A 23234-nucleotide genomic window follows, 5' to 3' on the forward strand; every position below is an offset into this window, starting at 1 on the left:
GGCCCTGGTAATTTATCACTTGTGATTGATCGCTGGGACAAGGACTGACTTCAAGTTGAAAGTTCACTCTGCCCCTGAACAAAAACAGAGCACTAACCAGGTGATAAGGGACGATGTTTAATTCGCTTGCTTAGAAGGACCTACTGTTACTCAGCACTCTGAAATGGTATTTGCATTTCAGGCATGCGTGCAGTAACACACGTAAAGCACCAGTGAGTGGTGCACGGTGAGCGGTGCTGAGTAAATGGTGCTCACGGGATGGCGTAGATGGTCATTGTCTATTAAGGTCCTTCTCCTCCCTTTCTTTTCCTCGTTGTAACATGCTGGGTGTGCTGTGTTCATATCCTGCCTCCTACCTCTCTCCTTGCTGAGACCGGGGCAGCAACCTTAGACCCTCTATGTAGTACATAGATTCCTGAGCTCTCTGGGTCTCTGACATCATCGACAGCAATAGTTACTATTACTTGTTGAGCCAAGCACAGAGCCTCAGAGAAGCTCAGGGGGTTGGCCAGTCACGCGGTGGTAGAGGTTGCCTGTCTGACCATAAGATCAGTGCTCCCAACCCGTGCAAGGGTGGGGTGGGCACATCTCTCCACCCTCCCTGGCCAATGACCTAAATCTTACCATAGGCAAATGTTTGCTTCCTGGTAGGGGCTCTGTGGGTGTGGGCTCCGTCTGGCACACTCTGTCCTGGGAATTAAAACCTGGTTTCTTCCTTGTTGTGTCCTTTCTGCCTAGCATGGACGGTGAACCCTCCATCTGGTCCAGGCTGGCCGGGCTGGCCCTGGGAAGCAGGCGTAGGTGTGTTTGTGTCTTGGAGGGGCTGAGAAAGGGCTGCCTGGCACTGGGCCCAGGGGCTGGGAGGGGCGGCCAAGTCCAGGCCGTTTTCTCAGATTCTCTTTCAGTTTCCGCCCCCGCCTCTGCACCTGTTGTGTTCCCATCATCCTGGGCGGCTGGCAGCTGTCACTGCTGGGGCACCTGTCCCAGCTCCAGAGGACGTCCCATAGACTCCCTGGCTCCAGTTTCTCTGCAGCACATAGCTCATGCTCTCAGCCTGTGTCCCTGTGTGTCTTTATCCTCCTCTCCATGCACACTGCTCTCTTTGTGCACTCTTGTCCTGGTTCTGGGCACGGGAAGAAGCTTTGGGATGGAGGTCCCTGCTTCCCATTCTCCGGCGCCAGGCCCGGTCTAACGATGGCCCAGGAACGATGGCCCTGGCAGGTTGGCCTCAAGCCTCAAATGCCAGGTGACTCATCAGTTCAATCGAATTATCACTTGTTCTTGACGAAAAAGATACTATAGCAACCAGGAACTGCCTCCCAGCTCCTCCCCAGCAGGGCTGCTTCCCCTCTCTGACCTCTCTTTATGGACCTCTGCAGATAGGAATCCCGTCTGCCCCCACACCATAAAGAGAAGTTACCCCCTCTCCTTGTCCAGTTTCATCTTCCATGGCTTTGGATGCCCTGACCCGAAGGTCAATGGCAGGTTAAGCACCAGAAGACATTAAACCTAAGTTTATGTCCTTATTCTGTATCCATTGTGTGACGCCTGGAAAGTCCACAGCTTACTAGGCCTCATGTGCTACACCTGTAAAATGAGCACATTACTTCATGGCCTTCTTGAAGGCAGTGATACTGGACCAGAGCTTTCTTGAGGCTCCTTCCCTTCAGGGATCTTGGAATGTGCGATTCTGATGGTTGCTGTTGTTCAGTGAACTTGTTCCATGTTTTGTTCTTCATCTGCTAGGTCTGCCCTGGACTTTTGAGTTCTGAGAGGGCAGGTTTAGCTGGGGATGTGGGTGATGGGCCTTGGGGGATGTGGATGAGGAAGGGCTTGGTGAGGAGAGATGTGGGCTGAGTGGCCTGCCATGGAGACCAAGATGGCACCCAAGAGGGAAGAGGAGCAGGCAGAAGGAAATCAGAAGGCAGGGGGAGAGGGCTCTCCGGAGCTGAGTGGGTTCAGAGAGCCAAGGGGGCGGAAGTTCTCTGCAGCCAGAGATCAGATGCAGCAGGGGGCTAGCCAGAAAGGGAGGGGTTCTTAAGAATGGCAACGTTTCTCCCAGACCAAATTGTTTCCCCAGGACACATGCAGCCCTGACTTCTGCCTTGTGGGCTCTGAGGCATTGCAGCCCCCATGCAGGTCATGGACAGGTCTACTTTCTGCAAGATTTCCAGGATGGAGCCCAGGATGGGCTCTCCTGCTAACAGACTGGAAGTCCAGTCTTCCTCCAGTCCTCAGTCTCCCCACCTTCATTAAAGCTCCATCCTGGGGTATCCACCCATTGGAAAACTCCTAGGCTCTGCCTCCAAATAGAATCCCTCTGATTCCTTAAGGAAAAGGCACACTGTTCCCTTGTCTGCTCTTTCCCAAGCAAGAAGAATCCCTGCCCTTTGGCCTTTTCTGGATAGAGCATGAGTTTTGATGCATACAGATCTGGGTTTGAGTCCCAGCTTGTCTTGCCTTCAGTGTAGCCTCTCCGAACCTCAGTTTAATTGCCTGCAAGACGGGTAGGTCTCTGTCCTACAGGGATGTTGTGGGGATTCGGTGGGATTAGGTACTTGAAATACTTATCACGGTGCGTGGCACATAGTAAGTGCTCAATAAACGGTTGTGTTTATAGCCTCTCCTGTAGATTTACTTATAGATTCTCCATCCCTGTTCATATCCTTTCCATGCCTTCACGTTCCCTTTCACATCCTTTCTAGAGAACAGGATGCTAAAATAATTCAGCCGGAGGAAAGGAACTCCATTCCTTGATCCCAGCATGGCTTCTGCTTGGCTTCTGTAGGGAAGCAGTTGGGCCTTGCTTACCACTGGGTTCATAGTTGACACTCTGTGAACACTTGATGAGTGAGTGAATGATGTAGGTCAGTGGTTTTCTTGCCCCATTTAGAAACAGAATCCTTTGGCTGAATGAAATTTTTTGTGATGCCCCAATGAATGAAACAGAGAGGGCATGCAGTGCTGGCTGCTGCTTCATCTGTAGAGGCCTGGACACTGCTCTTGGGAGGCGGTAGGGGGGACCCTCAGACACAGGATGTTGCCACTTCCTATTTAAATTGGGGAGTGGATTGTAGGAAACAGGGCCCAGGCCTGCCGGGGAACCCCTTTAGACAGTGGTGTTGTGAAAGCCCAGGGTCCAAGCGCCCCCAGTCCACTCTCCAGTGGCCAGAGTGAGGGCCACCACCTACCTGAAGGACTTCTGGTTTGCTGAACTTTCACTCTGTCCCCATTCCTGCTTGGTTACTGACCCCCAGTCCTGCTTGCAGAAAATTATGTGGATTCTCTTCCATTCCTGAGATCTTTCCTGAGTACTTGCTCTGTGCAGGCATAATGCTAGGCTGGAGGGGAGAGAGGGCAAGTCAGGTCCAGGCCCATCCCTGCCCACACTCCTGCTTTTTTCCCTGGTGCCTTTTCTTCCTCCGTGCATTCTCCACACCAGATGGCTGGATGACCTTTTAGAAATGCAGGTCTGGTCTTGTTGCTTCTCTGCTGAACCCTCTCAGGGGTTCCCTACTGCTCTCAGAGGGAAGGCCAGATTCTTCACCCTGCTCTTCAAGGTCCTCCTGGTGTGTCCTTTGACCACCTTGGCCTGCCAGCGGAAACTTTCCCCCGGCTCCTGCTGCTGCCTTTGCCCCAGCTGTACCAATCTTGCTTCTAGAATGTGTGGGGCTTCCTCCAGCCACAGTGCCTTTGTACATGTCATGGTTACTCTCTGGAGCGCTCTCTCTCTCTCTCTTTTAAAATGTTTATTTATTTTGAGAGAGAGACAGACAGACAGACAGACAGGCAGAGGCAGAGGGATAGAGAACCCTGAAGCAGGCTTTGTGCTCAGTGCAGAGCCTGACATGGGGATTGATCTCATAACTGTGAGATCATGACCTGAGCCAAGATTAAGGGTTAGCTGTGTAACCCATGAGCCATCAAGGTCTCCCTGGAGCTCTCTCCCTTCAAATCTACCTCCATAGCACATAGACCTACTTATCCTTCACCTCTGCTTTTCGGGAAAGCCAGCCCCAAGCCCCCTGAGAATCTACTCCTTTGGAACACTTTTCTAGGATTGTGATTCTGTGCACTTTAGTGAGACTACTTGAGAGATACGTTTCCCTCTGGACTGTAAGTCCTCGAGAGCTAGGGCTTATTACTGATCACCTCTGCACCCCCAACTTAGCGTCTGCCCCATAGTCGTAAGTGCTCATCAGTGTTGGTCAAGTTGAATTGTTCTGATGCACCCAGGGTAAGCAGACAAGGCCACAGCTAGGCATGACCATCTCTGTGTAGGGCAGAGTAAGACAAGGGCTTGGGAGAGGCATAGCTTGAGGTCCGAGGAGAGACAAGCTCCAAGAAGGGGGACTTACTCTGCCCCTGGGGTCCCAGGGAGGCTTCTCAGAAGAGGTGTTCCTAGTGATCAGGGAGTGGGAAGACTAGGCTGGCCATGTGAAAGGGGCTGGTGGGGAAGGGCCCAGGAAGGCACATTAAAAGGCAGGCAGGATGAGGGGAGTTGACTCTGCTGCTCTAAGAACAGCTTCCAGAGCAGCCTCTTTTTGCCTTGGTTTCCTCATCTGTAAAATGGGCATAAAAATGCAACTTATCCCTTAGGGTTGTCATGAGGATTGAACAAATTAATGTGTGTAGTGTGCTTAGAACTGCTTGGCACATAGTCCTGTGTTTGCTATTATTATGATTATTTATCCCACAAAAGGAGTTTGGGTTGTTTCCCCCTCTGTCAGACTTTAAATTAGCCTCCTTCCCCCAGAAGAACGGGGTGTGTATGCCACGGAACATGTGCATGTGTACGTGGCTGTGCACAGCCAACAGCAAGATGTGCCTGTACAAAGGGGCAGCCTTGTGTGGAATTGGGTGTCACAGCTCATTCCAGAGAGGAGACTCAGGCATGCCTCTGGTCTGGGAGGAGGATCAGCATACTGGGCTTGTGGACACTTTCACCCAGGGCCTGCCTAGCCCTCTGGCCGGTGACACTAGGTCAGGCCTGAGTGCCCCTCCCCCAGACCAACTCACGGGCAGCAACAGCAGGGTCTTGAGGTGAAGGCTCAGAGCCCAGCACAGCCCCTCGTAGTGTCCAGGCCTCTGAGTCCCTTATGATATGGGGCAGCCCCTACCTTTCCCGTAGCTCTTTCCCCAACTCCCATGTCTCCGCCCACTGGCCTTCCCTCCCCACCCAGATCTTTCCCTGGGAACCCAGATCCCTGACCCTGAGGACAGGGGCTGGGGGCTGGGCCGGGGCCCGGGAGAGGCCCTTGTCCTGCAGAGAGCTGCAATGGGTGATGGACTGTGAGATTGTCTCACAGACCCAGGCTTGAGTCGTGACTCTGCTTCTGACCTGGTGGGTCACCTCAGGCAATTTCCTGAGCCTTTCAGAGCCTCAATTTACTTTTCTGTAAAATGGACGTACCTAGGGGCGCCTGGGTGGCGCAGTTGGTTAAGCGTCCGACTTCAGCCAGGTCACGATCTCGCGGTCCGGGAGTTCGAGCCCCGCGTCAGGCTCTGGGCTGATGGCTCGGAGCCTGGAGCCTGTTTCCGATTCTGTGTCTGCCTCTCTCTCTGCCCCTCCCCCGTTCATGCTCTGTCTCTCTCTGTCCCAAAAATAAAAATAAACGTTGAAAAAAAAAAATTTAAAAAAAAATGGACGTACCTACCAGTAGCGCCTCCCACCTGGAATACAAATGAGATAGTGCATGCAGTGCCTGACACACTGTGAGTGCTCGTTGCACAGAACGGTGTCGTTCTGGTGATTCCCTTGTGCTCCCAGCACTCACGCCTGCCTAGGACTCAAGGGGCCTGCCTTTCTCCCACCCTCTGCCCTCTCTGCCTGCAACTCTGCCTGCAACCTCTCCCCTAAGTGTGGGGTGCCAGGTTTTTCACACTCAGGATTTCTCTAGAGACTGCATGAGTCTGTGGGAGCGTGCGTGTGTTGAGTAGGCACATTGCAAGGTGTGTGTGTAACGGTGCAAGTGTGTGTCTGGTGGGCAGGAGGTAGGTAAGTGTGCATGGTGGTGAATGCTTATGCGAGCCTGGGTTTGTGCATATACGTGGGGCGTGGTGCAGACAGGTAGTTAGGTTGCTGACACACATTACCATTAAAGGGACCGCTGGTGTGGAGGTGAAAGCGTGGATCCCTGGGCTTCCATCCCAGCCCTGCCACTTTCTGGGTTGGTAACCTGCCTCTGCCTCACTTTTCTCATCTGTAAGATATAATAATAATAATAATAATAATAATAATAATAATAATACCTATTGATGACAATACTGACCTCTTCACTCAGCCAGTGAGGACTTAAGGAGTTAATACTCCTAAAGCATTTGCAGTCAAGCCTGGAAGAAGATAGAAGCCATGTTAGCTGTTTGTTATTAAGCTCCACTAGCCCGACTGTAAGCCCCTTGAGGATAGGACAATGTGTGTTTTGCTCACCATGGAACCCTCATTGCCTTGCCCATTGTCTGCAAGTAGGAGGTGCATAATGACACGTGAATGGCTGTAAGCCTGGGTGAATGGGGAGGTTGTGTGCATGTGTGTGTATCTGTGATGAAGTGGGGAATGAGCATATGTGCGTGCACACGCGTTCGTGTGCGTGTGCGTGTGTGTGTGTGTGTGTGTGTGTGTCTGCTCTGGTTGGGGCATCTCCAGTGCTTTCTGGAGCTTGGCTATTTCAGGAAGCCTCTAGTCTCCTCCTCCTTATGTAAATAAACATGACAGATCCCATTGCCTGTACCAGTGCGGGGAGGTGGGGGAGGCTCCGGGAGTGGGTGGGAGCCTGGAGGCAGCAAGCTGGGCCAGAGGGTTGTGCTTGTGTGTGCGTGAGTGCGTGTGTGTGTGTGTGTGTGTGTGTGTGTGTGTGAGAGAGAGAGAGAGAGAGAGTGTGTGTGTGTGTGTGTGTGTGTGTGTGTGTGTGTAGCTGGCCTCGCGGGCAGGAGCCGTGTGCGGGAGGGAGTTTGTGGGGACACGGGAGGGGCGGGCTCTGCCCTGCCATGCCGGCTGCTGGCCGCGGGGGGAGGAGGAGGGGCAGGAGGAGGGGAGCTGGCGGCTAGGGTGGCTCGGTGACGAGGCCAGCCGGCCAAACGAAGGTGGCTGTGCTGCCCGCTGCCTGCGATGGGGGGACAGATCACCCGGAGCACTCTCCACGGTAAGGCCCCAGCTGATGCTAGGGGGTCTGCCCGGTCCCAGCCTGGGGACCACCTGGGGAGGCTGGAGCCCGGGACACTCGGGTGAGGGCATGATCATTCCCCTGCCTCTTTATTCCTTGGTGGGCTCTGGGGCCGTGGGAGGGGGCGCTTTTGGGTGGTTGGCACTGGGGAAAGCAAGGGAGCCTGGAGAAAGCAGGAAGAGGTGGGCTTTCTCTGGTAGCCGGCAGAGGTCAGGCAGCTAAGTCTCCCCACAAAGTCTTGTTGTCCTCTTACCTTCTTGGGGTGCTGACCAGCCCCGACATGGGATGTGAGGCCCTGGGTCTCCATATCCCCCTCTCCTAAAACTGAGGCAAACCATAGTTAGACAGCTGGGGGGACGCGTTTGTAGTCCTGGGATGCAAGCCATGGAGGTCAGTGCTGTGTTCCATGATGGAGACGTGGAGAGATGTGTGGGCACACACGTGTGTGCGTAAGTGTGTGTGTGTGTGCCTGTGCTCACAAGGGTGCATTGGAGGTGTCCGTGGGTGTGTACCTGTGCCCGCTTGTGCCTAACACACGGATGTGCAAGTGACAGCCCCCCACATTGCCTGACCTCAGTTCTCAAAGCGTATGCTCTTCTGGGGAGGCCAGTGAACTTCTGACCCCTGGGGTGTATGTCCACAGTCAGACAGACGGACAGGCGGGCAGGTGAAGGGGTGGAAGGGAGGAGCACTGGTTGGCTCCCTACTTGCAGAGCTGCTTTGTGACCCTGCTCCTGTCCCCTCAATCTGCCTGGCTCAAGCGCTGTGGTCTTGGGAGTAACATGGCCGATGTGGCACCAGACCCAGAAGGGAAAGACTTCCCAGGGACTTGTTTTGTCATTGCTGGGCTCCAGGAGCTGGGGTTTCTGTACAAACTGGCTGGTGCCAGAACAGTGTGGGCTGACCTTGGGCAGTCCCTGCCACACTGCCCTGTGTCCCCTGCTCCCCCCTCGGACGGGGTGTTAGGAGATGGGGCAGCCTCCATCTGCTGAGTCCAGTGGGCACTGAGGAAACTGGGTGGGGCCCAGGAAGGAGGGAGGGTGGTGGCAGGAGTGATCGGGAAGCTGTGGCTGGGGACCGGTGACCAGGTGGCTTCTCTCCCTTCCAGGCTCTGGACTTTGAGAGAGTAATTTCTAATTAAAAAAGAAAAAGGCAGGAAAGGAGACATGGGAAAAGCAAATCATTGGCTCTCTTAAAAGGAAATAAATTTTGTCCTGGGCCTGGAGGGCTAAGTGACAGATGGAAGGTCCTGGAAGACACATAATCCGGAGCCGGCCAGTGGCCTGGGCCTTGGCCTGAGACTCAGACTAGGCTGACCTGGGCCCGGCTCTGCGTGTCTGTGGCACGGGGGCTCCTCTCAGAGCTCACTGGCCCCAGCATGGCCTGTTGGCAGAGGGTCTGGAGCGGACTGGCATTTTCCACTGGAATCAGACTTGGGCAAGCCTGTGGCCTGGGAAGGACAGAGAGGCCCTCCAAACAGGCCCAGGATGCAGCACACTGTCCTCCAGCTGCCTTGGAGCACAGGCAAGACCGCCCGAGCCAGGATACGGCCTTCAAGAGCTCATGCTGTGGAGTAGATAGGCACGTGTCATAGTGAGGCCAGGTGTCTTCTGGAGCCTCGGTTTTCTCACCTGTTAATGGGGCTCATAGTAGTACCCTCTTCATAGGATTGTTGTGAGGGTTACGTGGGAGAGTATGAATAAAGACCGAACATGGGGAAAACCAGAAGGGCTTGGAAAAGCATTCTGAGGCCAGGGTCATATCCGGGACAGGAGGATACCTGGGATATGCGGAGAATTCTAGGAGTGGGGGGCATCCAGGCCGGGTGGACGTTGGCGAGTGCTAATCAAGTGTCTCATCTGCTTTACCCTCCTTCCCTCCCCCACCCTCAGCCAATACCACCCCCCTTAGGCTGGGCCTTCCACCAAGCTGGCCCGGACCCTTGCCTCAACTTACCATCAGCACGAGTAGGAGAGGGGAGTTGGGGGTTGTGGAGAGGGCGTCTTTGCCTGTGTCCCATTGTCCCTTAGCCGGAACCTCTGCTTGCACGTCCTCACATGTCCTTGCCCGCATCCACAGCTGCTCAGGCCCACACCTATGCACCGGCTATCCCGGCCACTGTGGCTTTAAAACTCTTCCCGGGAGGCGTGTTGGGGGAAGTGGGAGATTCAGGGGTATCGCTCCTTGCTCGGGGCGCCCTCAGCCCACACCCGATTCCCTAAGAATAGTTACGTACTTCTCGGTTGTATTTTCACCATGGGCCTTGGGATTTGGGTGTGGTGTGAACCCAGGTTTTGGATCGCTGGGCGACAGAGGTGAGGGGGCTGTGACAGTGGTATGTTTGTGGACGTGTTTGGTTGTCTGTGTTTCTGGTGTCTGCAGATCGTGTATGTGTGTTTTGGGCCTCTGTGTGTGTACTGAGTGATGTGTACATATCTGTCTAATATTTAAGGGATTTCATGCTTTGCCTTCGCTTCCACATGTGAGCAGCCACATTTATGTTGCCCTGTGCCTGGGCCGTGTCCTTGTTATTCTGTAGATAGATGTCCGGGTTTCTGCACGAGGTGTGTGCATGCGTGTGTGTGTGTGTGTGTTTGTGTGTGTGTGTGTGTACTCACGCGCGGGCTGGTGGTGAGGAGTTGGGTTCCTCTGGGACCGGCCTGGCAGGAGACCCATGGGAAAAATTAATTCCCATTTGGAAAATGGTTTCGGCAGTTACATGCTTGATGTCTTTCATCAGGCAGATTTCCAGAGCGGCTCCTAGTCTTGAGGGCAGGATCGGGGGCGGGCGAGCACCGAGGGAGGCAGCAGTGATACTGAGAGGCCTCTCCTTCCCTCCCTCCCTCCCCTGCCCTTCCCTCTTCTTTCTTTGCCTTCCTCCTTCACCTCCTTCAGTGCTCCCCCACCAGCAAGGATAGGCCCAGTGCTGAGGGGCTGATGGGTGGATGACACACACATATTCACCCAGATGTATGTGTCACCCCCACGTTGATCTCTGGACCAACAAGCCCTAGATGCTGGGGTGCAGGGACTTGAGAGATGGTTCCCACTCTGTCCTTTCACAGAGGGGGATGCTGTGGCCCAGAAGGGGGAAATGGTTGGCTGAGGTCACGGAGCTGGTGGCGTCAGGGGAAGCCAGGCCTTGTCCCTTCTCAGTTGGCTTCCCGCTTGTCCTCTTTGGGTTCCTTAATTCTCAAATGGGCAGCAGGGGAAAGGGCAACCTCTGGCCTTATGAGACCCTGGGATTAGCACAGAGGGAGCTGCCTGACTCCTGGAAGGGGCTCTGGAGGCTTAGGCCAAGGTGAGCTCACAGGTGTGGTGGCTCAGCTTGATCTGACTTATTCTCTTAATCCAGCTCCTCTGTGTCTGGCACCCAGTGAGCACCAAGCAGATCCTTGGTCATTGAGTAAGAGGGAAGAGCGAGGGGTACAGGCCCTGGGTGGCTGGACCATATGGCAGTTGGAACTGTGGGTGGCTGGGAGGCAGGTGGGATGGAGCTGTCAGGGACAGCTTCAGGGATGTGAGTCCTGAGCTGGGCAGTGAGGCCAGGCAAGGCTAGACAGGAAGAGGACGGTGGGGCAGGTGTTCTTGGTGAGAGTTTGAATCCCGGTCCACTGGCCATGTGACTTTGGGTCAGTCCCTTCATCTGAGTCTGAGTCTCATTGTCCTCTTCTGCACATTGGGGATGGTAAGGTTTACCCTGAAGGTTGGTAGAAAGATTAAGTAAGCTAATGAGCATTAAGTATACCCTGTGCATAGTAAGCACCCTATAAATGGATGTGTCTCTATGAAGGTTTCCGTGGAGGCTCCTCCAGGCCTCTGTATGTTCGTGAGCGTATATACACACATGCACCTGGTGCCTCTAAGGACCAAGAATATCTCTGCGCCCTCCAACCCTGATGAGTCCCTGGGACAGAATGTTCCTAGATGCTTGTGTCCACCATCAGGCATGCCCACTGGTTGTGTGTGTACATGCATGCACACATAAGTGAGTACGGATCTGTGTAAGGGGAGGGTGATGGTCTAGGTAGTGTGTGGATTTATGTGACTGAGCCGTGCTTCCACCCAGAAACCCACATTCTCTCAGGCTTGGCCTGGGGACTTTGGGGAGATGCTGGGAAGAAAAGGACCCGGAGCTGAACCCAGAATAGTTACTATCTGGAATCCCCTTCTGGAATCTTGGGGTAGGAAGGGGGTGGGGGAAAAAGAGGGCTGGTCCCCTCCCAGCAGTGAGGATATGGGGAGGCACAGCTGTATGCACATCTGGCTGCTGGAAAATGTCGGACTGGGATGTCTCACAGAGTGAGAACGGGAGGCTCAGTGTGGGGATTAACTTGGTGACAAAGGTGCCAATCTTGCCCACTCCCTGCTACCCTCCTTCACCCAGCTTGTCATCATGGATTCATTCAGACTTCCAGGGAGAAGCAGGGCCTGCTGTAGGCTTAGCCGGGGCTCTAGGGGAGATGGTAGGCCTACATGGCCCCTAACCCTGAGTCACAAAGGCGTGTGTACATGGAGGCTGCAGAGGTCATGGGGAAACCAACTAGAGTGGACTGGAGGGTTCGTGTAGTAGAGAGAGGATGCTGGCCAGCTAGCTGGGGCTCGCCGAAGGTGGCTTTGCAGTGTGTTATCTGCATTCAGAACTTAGTTCTGTCACTTACCAGCTACGTGATCTCAGGCCAGTTATGACCTCTCAGAGCCTCTGTTTCCTTATCTATAAAGTGGGACTAATTGACACTGCATTGCTGCATAATGCACTTATTGTTGTATAGCAAATTACCCCAAAAGTTAGTGGTTTAAAACAGCAACATTTCATTATCTCAGTTTCTGTGGGTCAGGAATCTTGACACCGTTTAGCTAGATACCTCCAGCTTAATGTATTTTGGGAGATTACAGTCAAGTTATTGGCTGGGGCTGTGGTCTCATCTGAAGGCTTGCCTGGAGGAGATCCATATCCACGCTTACGTGGTGATGGGCAGTTCTTGGTCCCTTGCCACACAGGCTTCTGCACAGGGTTATCTCAAGACATAGGATCTGGCTTTCCCCCAAGGGAGAAACCAAAGAGAGGCAAGAGAGAGTAACCAGGATGAAAGCTGAAGACTTTTTATACCCAGTCTTGGGCATGACCTCCTATTACTTCAGCAGTATTTCATTCATTAGGAGCAGTATTCCATTCCACTCTACACCCAAGGGGGCAGGGATTGCAAAAGGGGATGACTTCCAGGAGGCAGATGTGTGGATCATAGGGGCCACCTTAGAAGCTGCTTCTTCCAGACACCTGCCTTGCAGGAACTGAGACAGTGAGGTGAGCTTGTATGTGAAGGGCATCTGAAACCAAAGAAAGAACTAACTTTCATGACTTTCCCTTTCTTCTTTTTCCTGCAGGCAAGTAGGGGAGCTGTTGAAGGTTCTTAGGCACGTAGTGTGGGATCTTGGTGCTGGGCAGTGAAGGAAGCTGTCCTTTTAGCACCCCTTTCTCTGATTTCTCCACAGGACACCAGAAAGGGCAGGGCACAGAGTAGGTACTCCCTGGACACTTGCCAATTGGTCAGTGGATTGAAGAATCAAACAGTGGCCGTTCATTCAACAATTTGCATTGAGCCCCCACACCGTGCTCTGAGCTAGGCACTGGGGAAACAGCGGTTTCTGCCCTCGGGAGGCTCAGGGTCCATCAGGGAGACAGACACAAATAACCCTGCAGCCTTTTCTTGCCGGAAAGCTGCACTGCAGAGCACGGAAAATGATCCGAGTGACTCTTCTCAACTCCCAAGGATGGCACGCACCCAGAACCATTCTGGATGTGGAGAAGACAGATCAGTGCGTTGCCTACAGTGGGTGCCTCAGGGCATTTGCACTTAATTCTGTGGAGGAGCCAGAGTTGAAAGAGGCTACTTGGGTGCTGGATGCTGTTAGGGGTTTGTGGGTGGAATCCCTGGGGGTCCATAGCAGGGCCCTCAACCTAGTTTAGGGGAAAGTGGGCTTTAAAATCAAGGTCTAAAGGGGCACGTGGGTGGCTCAGTCGGTTAAGCGTCTGACTCAAGTCATGATCTCGCAGTTCATTTGTTCGAGCCCTGCATTGGGCTCTGTGCTGACAGCCCAGAGCCTGGAGCCTGCTTCGGATTCTGTGTCTTTCTCTCTCTCTGCCCCTGCCCCACTTGTGTTTTTTCTCTCTCTCTCTCCTTCTCTTAAAAATAAATAAATATTTAAAAATAAATAAATGAAAAAAAAATCAATGTCTAAAGAATGAGTGAGAGAAAGGCAGGTACATGGGTGGGAAGGAGGGCGGAAAGGTTCCCAGCAGAGAAATGGGGTTGGACCAAGCCTGGAAGCAAGAGGCAAGTGAGGGAAGTGGGCCCCTTTAAGGACCCCAGAGAAGTTCACATCTGCCCCGTTCTACCATCATCTCTCCCACCCAGGCTCCCTCTCTACCTTCAAACAGGCTTCCACCCTTCAAACTGGCTTCCACAGTCTTCACCCCAGAGAGAGTCCTATACAGTGCATGCAGTCCAGGGTTAGGGCATTTGGGAGGAGAGAAAACAGGAGTGTCTGGGATGAAAAGAACGGGTCATTTCCTACAGGGGTGTTTGCTGCTTTTATAGGAAAAAAATAAGACCTTATGCTGGGACCGGGTGTTCAAGTGCACAACATTTTTCCGCATCTAGGAACTCACTGGGTCCTCACAACAACTTGGAGAGATGGGCAGGGCAGCTATGATGACCCTGTGTTTTACAGAGAAAGAAATCAAGGTCCAGAGAGGCGAAGTGACTTGCCCAAAGTCACAGAGCGTGTCTGTGGCATGGCCAGGGATCTGAACCCAGGGCCTCCTGACTCTAGGGTTCATGTTCTTTGTCCTCTGACCCTTATTATCCAGGAAGTGAGACGGCCCCCCTTCACAGGAGGTGCAAACAAGTGTGCCAGCCCTGGTATTCAGGCCCACAGGTTCAGAACAAGGCGATCCTGAACATGGTGAGATTCCGTCTTGAAAGATGGTTGGGAAGTAGAGAGGTGAAGGCGGGAGAGGGAAAGAAGATGTGTGTGTATGTGTGTGGGGGGGATAGCTTGAGCAAAGGTGTGGAGGTATGAGAGCACAGATTGATGTCAGTAGCAGTAATAATCATTATTGTTATATAATAAGTATTAATTTTCATCATTATTAATACAACTAATAGCTGCTAAATAATAATAAATGAAAATTAATATTATTTTAGCAACCACTTCCTGGGTTAGTTTTAAGATCCCATGAAGAAGATCTGCCATGATCCCCATTTTACAGATGAGAAAAGCGAGGCTCCAGAGGTCTTACAGTTAGTGACAGAGCTGCTGGGTTTGGAGGCAGCAGACCTGGGTTCAGATCTGGGCTCTTTACTCTGGCTGGGTAACTCCACTTCTGAGGACCTGTGTCATAGCGGCACTGGGGGCGTCATGAAGACCCTGCCTGTTAAGTCACATAGAGGTTGGTCGTTGTCATTAGCATTGCTCTCTCCCTGTCTCTCCTTGGCAGCCCACCTCAGACCGGCCTGGGCCTCTGGGGCTCTGCCAGGATAGCTCTGGAGCAGAGCTTGGCCGGGGCAGTGGGGAGGAGGTCACTCTGGAGGCTGCATTGTATCCGGGCCTCTCTCCCTGGGACCCCACCGAGAGGCAGGAATGTGGTCCAGAGCTAGCTGAGGGTCACCTGGAAGGCAGGCCAGGCTTGTGTCTGGCACCTCATAAATGCCCAGGAGGAATGGCTGTGGAGGTGGGGGGGGGGGGGGAGTTTCCATTGTGTCAGCAGCAGCCTCGCCTGAGGGGGGAGAGTGCTCCCACTGTGGCTCCTGAGAAGCTTGTAAACCTGTCACTAAAGGAGGCCTCCCTGAGAGCTCTGTTGGGAGCCAGATGGTGAGACTGGGGCTCCACCAGGACCATTGGCTGCTGGGGGAGTAGTGTCCCAGCATCTTGAGGTCCTTTTGTTGTGGCTGCTCCCCCAGCTGGGACTGGCCCAGTGCCTTCTCCACACAGCCTTTCCCCACTACTCCTGCCATCTTGGATTCATGGGGAAGATGGGCTGCAGTATTAGATGCTGAGTAGGGTAAAGGACCCCTAAATAGCACTGGAAGACCAAGGTTCAAGACCCAGGTCTGTTTCTTAATTGCTGTGTGAGCTCAAGCAAGCTGATTAACCAGTCTGAATCATAACTCATCTGTAGAATGGAGACCTTAAGGGTCATAGTGTCTGTCGAAGTGCAGAGAGGGAGCCCTTTTGGATGGTGTAGGGAAGAAGCCTTGCCCCAGCCACCCCTCTGGCCCTTAATATCAGAGCTGTGCTCAGGGTTAATTCTCATTCTGCTTTCTCTCCTTCCTCCTCACTGGACCATAATGCCAGCTGAGGTGGAGGAGGGAGATAGCAGGGGTTGGGGAGGCGGCGAACACCCTGGTCTGGACCACCATGTTGGACACCTTGGAGGGCACAATTCGTCTTATTATCTGTGCAAACAGCACCCCCTGGAGGCATGCAGGACAGAGCCTTGGTGGCTGTATGTGGAGGCCCTGGCCCTTGTTCAAAGAGAGTGATGAGGCCCCACTAAGGCCTTGGTGGCAGGGAGGACAGGAATGGGCGGAGCCCAGGGATGCTTCTTTCTCAGGTGGGATCAGCAGGTCGGATATGCGATGCTCAAAGACTCCACTGGGGCCTGGGAGCATGGAGGGCTGGTGGGGTAGGGTCAGCAGTTCAGCTGGGGTCTGCCAGGTGGCAGGTGACCGAGGGTTTTCACATCATCTCCACAGAGGTGGCACGGTGGCTTTGATTACTCAGAGCTGAGTGCAGAGAGAAGGGGCAGAGGACAGCCCCGGAAGCTACACTGTGGGCAGGAGGAGGCAGGCACAGGATTTTGCATGTCCAGGAATCAGTGAAGGTGCTTTGCAGCTGCCAAAATGCTCCCCTCATACCCACTTGAGAGGTTTAAGGCTGAGAGCGGCCGGCCCGAGCAGGCTTTCGGGTTTCCTGTTTCATGGTCCCAATCCTAGGCTCTGCCTGCGGTGGGGTGATGGGGGCTGTGGTGGTCAAAGATTGCAGTCTCCCTTTCCTCCATCTCAGTGAAGACCTGATTTGTTAGTTGTTGTTGTTAGTGTTGCTTTTGAGGTATTCTTTATAGACAATAGCAGTCATTCTCTTTAAGTGCGTACTTTGGGGAGTTTTGACAAATGTGTAAGTTGTGTGAGCACTGCCACAGTTAAGCTAGAACATTTCCATCACCACGAAAACTCCCTTTGTGCCCCTGTGTCTTCCTCTTGCCCAAACTCCAGTACCCACTGGTCTCTCTAGCCCCATAGTTTTGCCTGTTCCAGAGCATTCTACAAATGGAATGAGCACCTGTGCGGCCTTGGAGGCTGGCTTTTCTCAGCACGGTTTTGAGGCTCCTCTTTGTCATACCGTTATCATTCACTGTTCTTGCAGAGTGGGATTCGCTGTGTTCCTGCACCGCATTTTACATCCAGCCACGTGTGAGGGCAATGTATGAAACGTGGTTTGCATTTCTGTTTTGGTGGCATATACATGTGTATCATGAAAACAACGTAATAGAATGCCAGGTATCCCCTCAGTGTACTACTTGAAATGATTTTACATGGTACATGGATGAACAGTTTTTTTCCATATTTTACCAGATTGTGAGCTTATTTTATTTTATTTTATTTTATTTTTTAAGTTTATTTTTGAGAGAGAGAGAGAGAGAGAGCGAGCGAGCGAGCAGGGAAGGGGCAGGGAGAAAGGGAGAGAGAATCCCAAGCAGGTTCCGCACTGTCAGCACAGAGCTTAATACAGGGTTCAAGCTCACGAACCCAAGATCAAGACCTGAGCCGAAATCAAGAGTCGTACGCTTAACTGACTGAGCCACCCAGGTGCCCCAGTTGTGAGCATATTTTAATGTGCATTAAAAAAAAAATGTGTCGGGGCGCCTGGGTGGCGCAGTCGGTTAAGCGTCCAACCTCAGCCAGGTCACGATCTTGCGGTCTGTGAGTTCGAGCCCCGCGTCGGGCTCTGGGCTGATGGCTCAGAGCCTGGAGCCTGTTTCCGATTCTGTGTCTCCCTCTCTCTCTGCCCCTCCCCCGTTCATGCTCTGTCTCTCTCTGTCCCAAAAATAAATAAACGTTGAAAAAAAAAAATTAAAAAAAAAAATGTGTCCAGCACACCAAACCCATGCTTTCTTGGCCAATTTAATGCTTCATGGCTAAGACTCAGGCCTTGCTGGTGCATTGCACGCATTTGACGGCTAGAGCCTCTTTCTGCCAGCTGTGTGACCTTGGGTAAGCTGCTCAATGTCTCTGAGGCTTTAGATTCTTCATCAGTAACATGGGCTAGTAATGTCCCTCCATCCCTGTTAAATTTGCTGTGAGGATGAAACCAGTAAGTGTAGGTAAAACTCCCCGTTCAGAGCCTGGCACCTATCAGCACTTGGCTGCTGTTATTATTAGATGCATATGGCCCATGGGCGCTGGGTGTATGATTTACGTGTACTGTTTTGTACATCTCTGTGTACATGAATGTGTGTGTGTGCACGGTACATGTGTAAATGTGGGATTCCTGGCCTAAGGGATAAGGGAAGGGATAAGTCTCGTAGGGTCTGGCTTACCTTCATGTGCTCACAGGTGTATGTGTGTGCTCATGAATGTGCCTTTCTGAGGCCACATGTCTGGGTGTACATTGTGTCCCCGGGCTCCAGGGTTTCCTTATCCTTACTTCTCCATCTTTCTGCTGTCAGCCAGGATGGTGGGCCTGTGCTACCCTTCTCCACCCAAAACTCTGCCTGTGGAAGGGAGGCCCCAGGGAATGGTCCTCCCAGGGCCTAGGTCTCTGGTCCCTGGGTGTCTCCACCATATTTGCCCAGAGCTAGTATTTTCTAGCTCTTTATGCAGGACGGTAGGACCCCACTCAGGATGGTGGGAAGGAGAGGAAGTGTTTTAAAGGAAGCTGAGGTCCTGCAGTTGGTCCCTGGATTCTGAGCAGAGGCTGGGAAAGAGTCCCATGGGAGAGGCTCCAAGCTGCTGGGCTCAGCATGTTTAAAAAACTGCTTTATTGAGTTATATTGACATATGTTGAACCACATGTGTTTAGAGTGTATAATTGGGTGGGTTTTTACATACGTATACACCCACGAAACCATCACTATAAGCCAGATGGTGAACATATCCGTCATCCCAAACACTCCCTCGTGCCCCTTGATAATCTCTCCCCCTCCCCCCCACCCTTCCCAGGTAACCTCCAATCTGCTTGTTATCACTAGAGCTTAGTGTGCATTTCTTAAATTGGGACAAATGGGACAGGGTGTGGGCAGGGCAGGGGGCAATGGCTGAAAGGAACAGAGGCCCTGTGGTTACTCCGTGGATTGTGTTTGCTTGTCTTTAAGAACCGGCTTATTTCACCCAGTATAATTATTTTGAAATTCATGTTCCTGCTCGTATCAGTAGTTCATTCCTTGCTTACCACTGAGTAGTATTCCACTGTATAGACCTACCACAATCTCTAATCCATTTACCATGGTTTTTGAAACTGAGAGTCAAGCTGTGTCTGAAGCTGGCCTGATCCCAATATGTACCTCTCCCAGGCAGGGCACCTGTAGGTCACCTGTAGCCACGCTGCGCCCTTCACCCCAAGGGTCTCCTTCCCTGGAATGACCTCCCCTGCTCTGCGCTATCCAGGGCCCACTCAGCCTCTTCCAGGTAGCCTTCTCAGACTGACTGGGTCTCCTCTGGGCAATTCTCGCGTTTATTGCATAGTGGTCTTCAAAGGCCTTGAGCACTGTTCTGTGATTCTAGTCTTTTCTCCTTAGTGAAAGCAAGGGGAACTCCTCTTTGTTCCAGCCCTACCTCCCACACACAGGATGTCTGACCAGCCATGGACTGTGGACACTCGGGTCTGGGCCCTCTGGGAAGAAGGAAGCAAAGATGCAAAGTGATGCAAAGTGATGCAAAGTGATGCAAAGTGATGCAAACATGGCCTGGACTGAAGGCTGCGTCTTCCTAGCTCAGGACATTCCTCTCTCCATCGCCCTTTCTTCCCAGTCTTCCTCTCCTTCCTGGAAACCCTTCCTCCCCTTTAGGGAGCAGAAGGCATCGGGGACAGGCCGATGCGGACTGAGCTTTCTGCATTATTAAATCACTGCCATGGAGGAACCCAACTCTGAAACATCCCAGAAGGCCTCTGTCACATTCTGTGGTTTCCTACTTCCCCAACCCCATCTTCCCCATCCTCCTTGTGTCTCTCTCCTCAAGTTGATGGCATGGGCAGGGGCTGCCCTTCCTGATGGATGGGACACAGATCTTGGGGAAGAAATGAACATCCCCCACTTCCTTGCCCCCAACTGCCAGGACTGCATTAACACTCCCAGCGCTGCTGACACACGTCTTAGAGCCACAGGGTAGAGGCCGCCTATGCCGGAGCAGGGAAGTGACTTCCCTAAGGTCACACAGCCAGTCAGTGACAGACCCAGGCCACGCGATACCTCGTCCATGTTGCTTCCTCTCTCTGCCCCGTCTCCTGGACACCACCCTTACGTGCTTGTGACATGCCTTCTCCTGGACCAAGCCCTGTCCTGTACTCTATCCCATTGTGGGGTGAGGTAGAACTGTGTGTAGGAGAAAGCAGCGTGCCTCCCTGGCCAGAGGCTCTTGAGGCAGATCCGGGTTCCATTAGGAAGCCTGGGTGCAGAGGCCTACCTGTGTGCAAGATGTTGTGGGCATGGGGGTGGTATAAAGCAGGAAGGCGGCCCAGGGTGGAGGGAAGCGGCCCCGAAGGAGGGAAGTGGCGGGCGTGGTCCTGGGGCTGCTGCTGCTGCGGAGGCTGCCGCACCCACCTTGCTGGTCTCCCAGGGCAGCTCCCCGGTCATGTGTTCGCTGCGGCTCAGCCTTGTCAGCCCAGCCCCCATGCCCTCTCTTCCTCCTCCCCTCCTCCAGGAAGCTTTCCTGAGAAGTGACCTGCCCCCCAATCCTTATCACTCATCACTGTCTGCCATTTTTATTGTGATTCCTGTCTGTGTCGTATTTCCTCTCCTGGACTGCTGTCTTCTTGAGAACAGGATCCGTGTTTGTTTCGTGCCTGGATGTCCAGTGCCTAGGACAGGGCTCGGTACTCAGTCGGTAGATAATGAATATTTGCTGAATAAAATAAGTGACGGTGGTAGTGAGTGGCAGTGTGCAGGGGTGGGTGTTGGTAGTAAATGCTGATTGATCACAAGGGTAGCACAGGCCCACCATCCTGTGGAAGACAGATGGTGGTAAATACTAGTGAGTAGCAGGAGATGGACTAGAATCCAGGAGATGGTGGGTGGGAGGTGACGGGTGAAGGACCAGGGAAGGTGGTGAAAGATACTCAATGGTGGTAGATGGCGAAGTGGGACGTGGCAAGAGATGGCAGCAGGTGGCCCAAGGTGGCAGCGGATGAGTTGCAGTGACGGTGGACATCCTGGGCGGTGGGCAGCTCCTGCTGTGCCCAGCCCTCTGCCCCTCCGGGGGCCTCTGCCACCCGCTCTGACGTTGCGGCCTGTTCCTTTGCAGACTCCATCGGGGGCCCCTTCCCTGTCCCGTCTCACCGATGCCACCACAAGCAGAAGCACTGCCCTCCGGTGCCGCCCGGCGGGGGGCTCCCGGCCACGCCACTGCTCTTCCACCCGCACACCAAGGGCTCCCAGATCCTCATGGACCTCAGCCACAAGGCCGTCAAGAGGCAGGCCAGTTTCTGCAATGCCATCACCTTCAGTAACCGCCCGGTCCTCATCTATGAGCAAGTCAGACTGAAGGTGGGCCCTCCCACTCCCTGCCCTCTGTGCCTCCCTGGACCTCGACCCTTCCCTCTCAGCACTGTCTTCTGTCCCGGCCACAACGACACCCTGCCCTTCTCTTGCCTCCGGGCCGTCCCTTCTGCTCTTCCTCATCCCTCCTCATGCTCTTCCCTCTTCCTCCTTCTTTCTCAACCTTCCCCGTGTGACAAAGAAGGACCCGGGGATGGGAGTGGCCATGGGGGCCACAAGCTGTCACTGGACAGTGGGAAGGCTCGTAGAGGAGGGGAAGGAGGACAGCTGGGCGGTGTGGCTCCCCGTAGGGGTCTGCCGACAGGGGCACACTCCCTCCCCTGGGGCCCTTGGCAGTGGCCGGGAGGCCGGCGGGCCAGGGTGCTGTCTGAGGCCATCTCCTCCGCCCAGATCACCAAGAAGCAGTGCTGCTGGAGCGGGGCGCTGCGCCTGGGCTTCACAAGCAAGGACCCGTCCCGCATCCACCCTGACTCGCTGCCCAAGTACGCCTGCCCCGACCTGGTGTCCCAGAGCGGCTTCTGGGCCAAGGCGCTGCCCGAGGAGTTTGCCAACGAGGGCAACATCATCGCTTTCTGGGTGGACAAGAAGGGCCGTGTGTTCTACCGCATCAACGACTCAGCTGCCATGCTCTTCTTCAACGGGGTCCGCACGGCCGACCCGCTCTGGGCCCTGGTGGACGTCTACGGCCTCACGCGGGGCGTCCAGCTTCTGGGTAAGTGCCCGCTCCCCGTGCCCCTTCGGTGCGGGACACGCCTCCGGGTGCCGAGGTGTGACGCTGCTCCATCCCATCAGGCGCGGGGACCCCTCTGCCGCTGGCAGGGCCCCGGGGCCTAGAGGGCACCGGGAGAGCTCAGGGAGCCTTCGTGTGCCCTGCAGAGTGCGCCCGTCCTTTGGACTCACAGCTGGGGTGAGGGGCTCCTGGGTGGGATTTCTGCCCTCCAGGGCCCCTCAGGTTGTGCCTTTGAGCAGCACACAACCTTCGTCATAAACGGCAGCCTCAAAGACCCCCACTCCCAGGAAGTAATGAATATTAACCTCCGTAACCATAGTGTAGTGAGCACTTACCTTGAGCCGGGCACTTCATTATTGCCGTTCTCACAGCATCCCTGGGAGGCAGATTCTGTTAGTGGGCCCCCGGGAGGCAAGACTCGAGCTCAGGGAGGTTGAGTCATTGGCCCCAGGAGACGCGGCAGGTGAGGCGCGGAGCCAGCACTAAGTCCCAAGTGAGCCCCTGGCCCCTGGGCTCTGCAGCCCCCCAGGAAGTCCAACCCCACCCTAGTGCTTCTTGCAGGGATGTGGGTGAAAGGGATAAGGGGGGGGGGAGGGCAGAAGGCACTAGGGTGGCTAAGACTTTTCTGGCTGCCCCTGGGTGCCCGGGGTGAGTGAGGCTGCTTCAGGGGGGTGAGCGGGCACACATCCCGTGGGAGGCAAGGAGGAGCCAGGCTTTCTCAGGAGGGCACACATGGATCCTCAAATGCCAGCGCTGCAAGGGGCCTTGGAGAGTCTCAGGCTTCCTGAGTTGGTGGCTGAGGTGGGACTAGAATCCAGGTCACCTGACTCCCAGTCCAGGATGGCTCTCACCTTGCTCACTCGTGCACGTGCTGGCAAGTGCACGTGCACGTGCGTACGTAGACTCTGGGTACAAATCGGTTCACGGGCAAAGTGGCTGTGTTGCCAGGCAGAGCCTGCATTAGCCTCAGCTTTCCCATCTATAAAATGGGCTGTTGGGAAGAGGAAGTTAAGTTAAAGAGGCTGTGAGCAGAGTGCCCAGCACGGTCCTGGGTATCCAGTCAGTGCTCAGCCCGTGCTTGCTCTTTCCACTTCCCGTCCCTGCCCTCGTCTCCCTGCAGAGAAAAATGCCACGGAGGTGGTTGGAAACCTTTTTTTTTTTTCCACTTTTTTTCCTTTCTGGCCTCAGAGCCTAGAAACAGTGAAGCTCTTTTCAAAACACCTTTATTTCAGTAAAAAAGACAGTGAAAGTAAAAACAAGTGAGTAATTGTCAGAAGCCTTTCCGTGGAGTTCCAAACATCAGGAGGCTGTTTTTATTAATTAATAGTTTGGGAACTTTCTGTTTTTTCAACTCAGTAAAGTGTTTCTACATTCACATGGACAAGTTAAGAGCCCGAAAGCAGGCTCCTCTAAGTCTTCGTGAGTGGAGAAGGGAGCCGAGGCCGCCCAAGGATAATTCCCTTTGTGAAATGGGTGCACTTGCAGGGAAGGGCCTCGACCTCCCAGCAAAGGAAGGGCAGTGGTTATGCCCCTGGGCTACAGAGTCAGAGTGACCCAGGTGGGA

General features: G+C 53.9%; 1 protein-coding gene across 1 annotated transcript in view; it reads left to right on the forward strand.

Moving 5' to 3' along the window:
* Positions 1-23234, forward strand: part of NEURL1 (neuralized E3 ubiquitin protein ligase 1) — a 77581-nt gene that overhangs the window by 37922 nt on the left and 16425 nt on the right. The window contains exons 2-3 of the mRNA XM_047072696.1: positions 20687-20928; positions 21331-21652. Of these exons, the coding sequence (XP_046928652.1) occupies positions 20687-20928; positions 21331-21652 (564 nt within the window). The remainder of the gene's footprint in view (positions 1-20686; positions 20929-21330; positions 21653-23234) is intronic.

The sequence above is a fragment of the Lynx rufus genome, unplaced genomic scaffold, assembly GCF_022079265.1.
Source record: "Lynx rufus isolate CCGP_SWC_20201006 ecotype Redwood Valley unplaced genomic scaffold, mLynRuf1.p SCAF_11, whole genome shotgun sequence".
Lineage (NCBI taxonomy): Eukaryota > Metazoa > Chordata > Mammalia > Carnivora > Felidae > Lynx > Lynx rufus.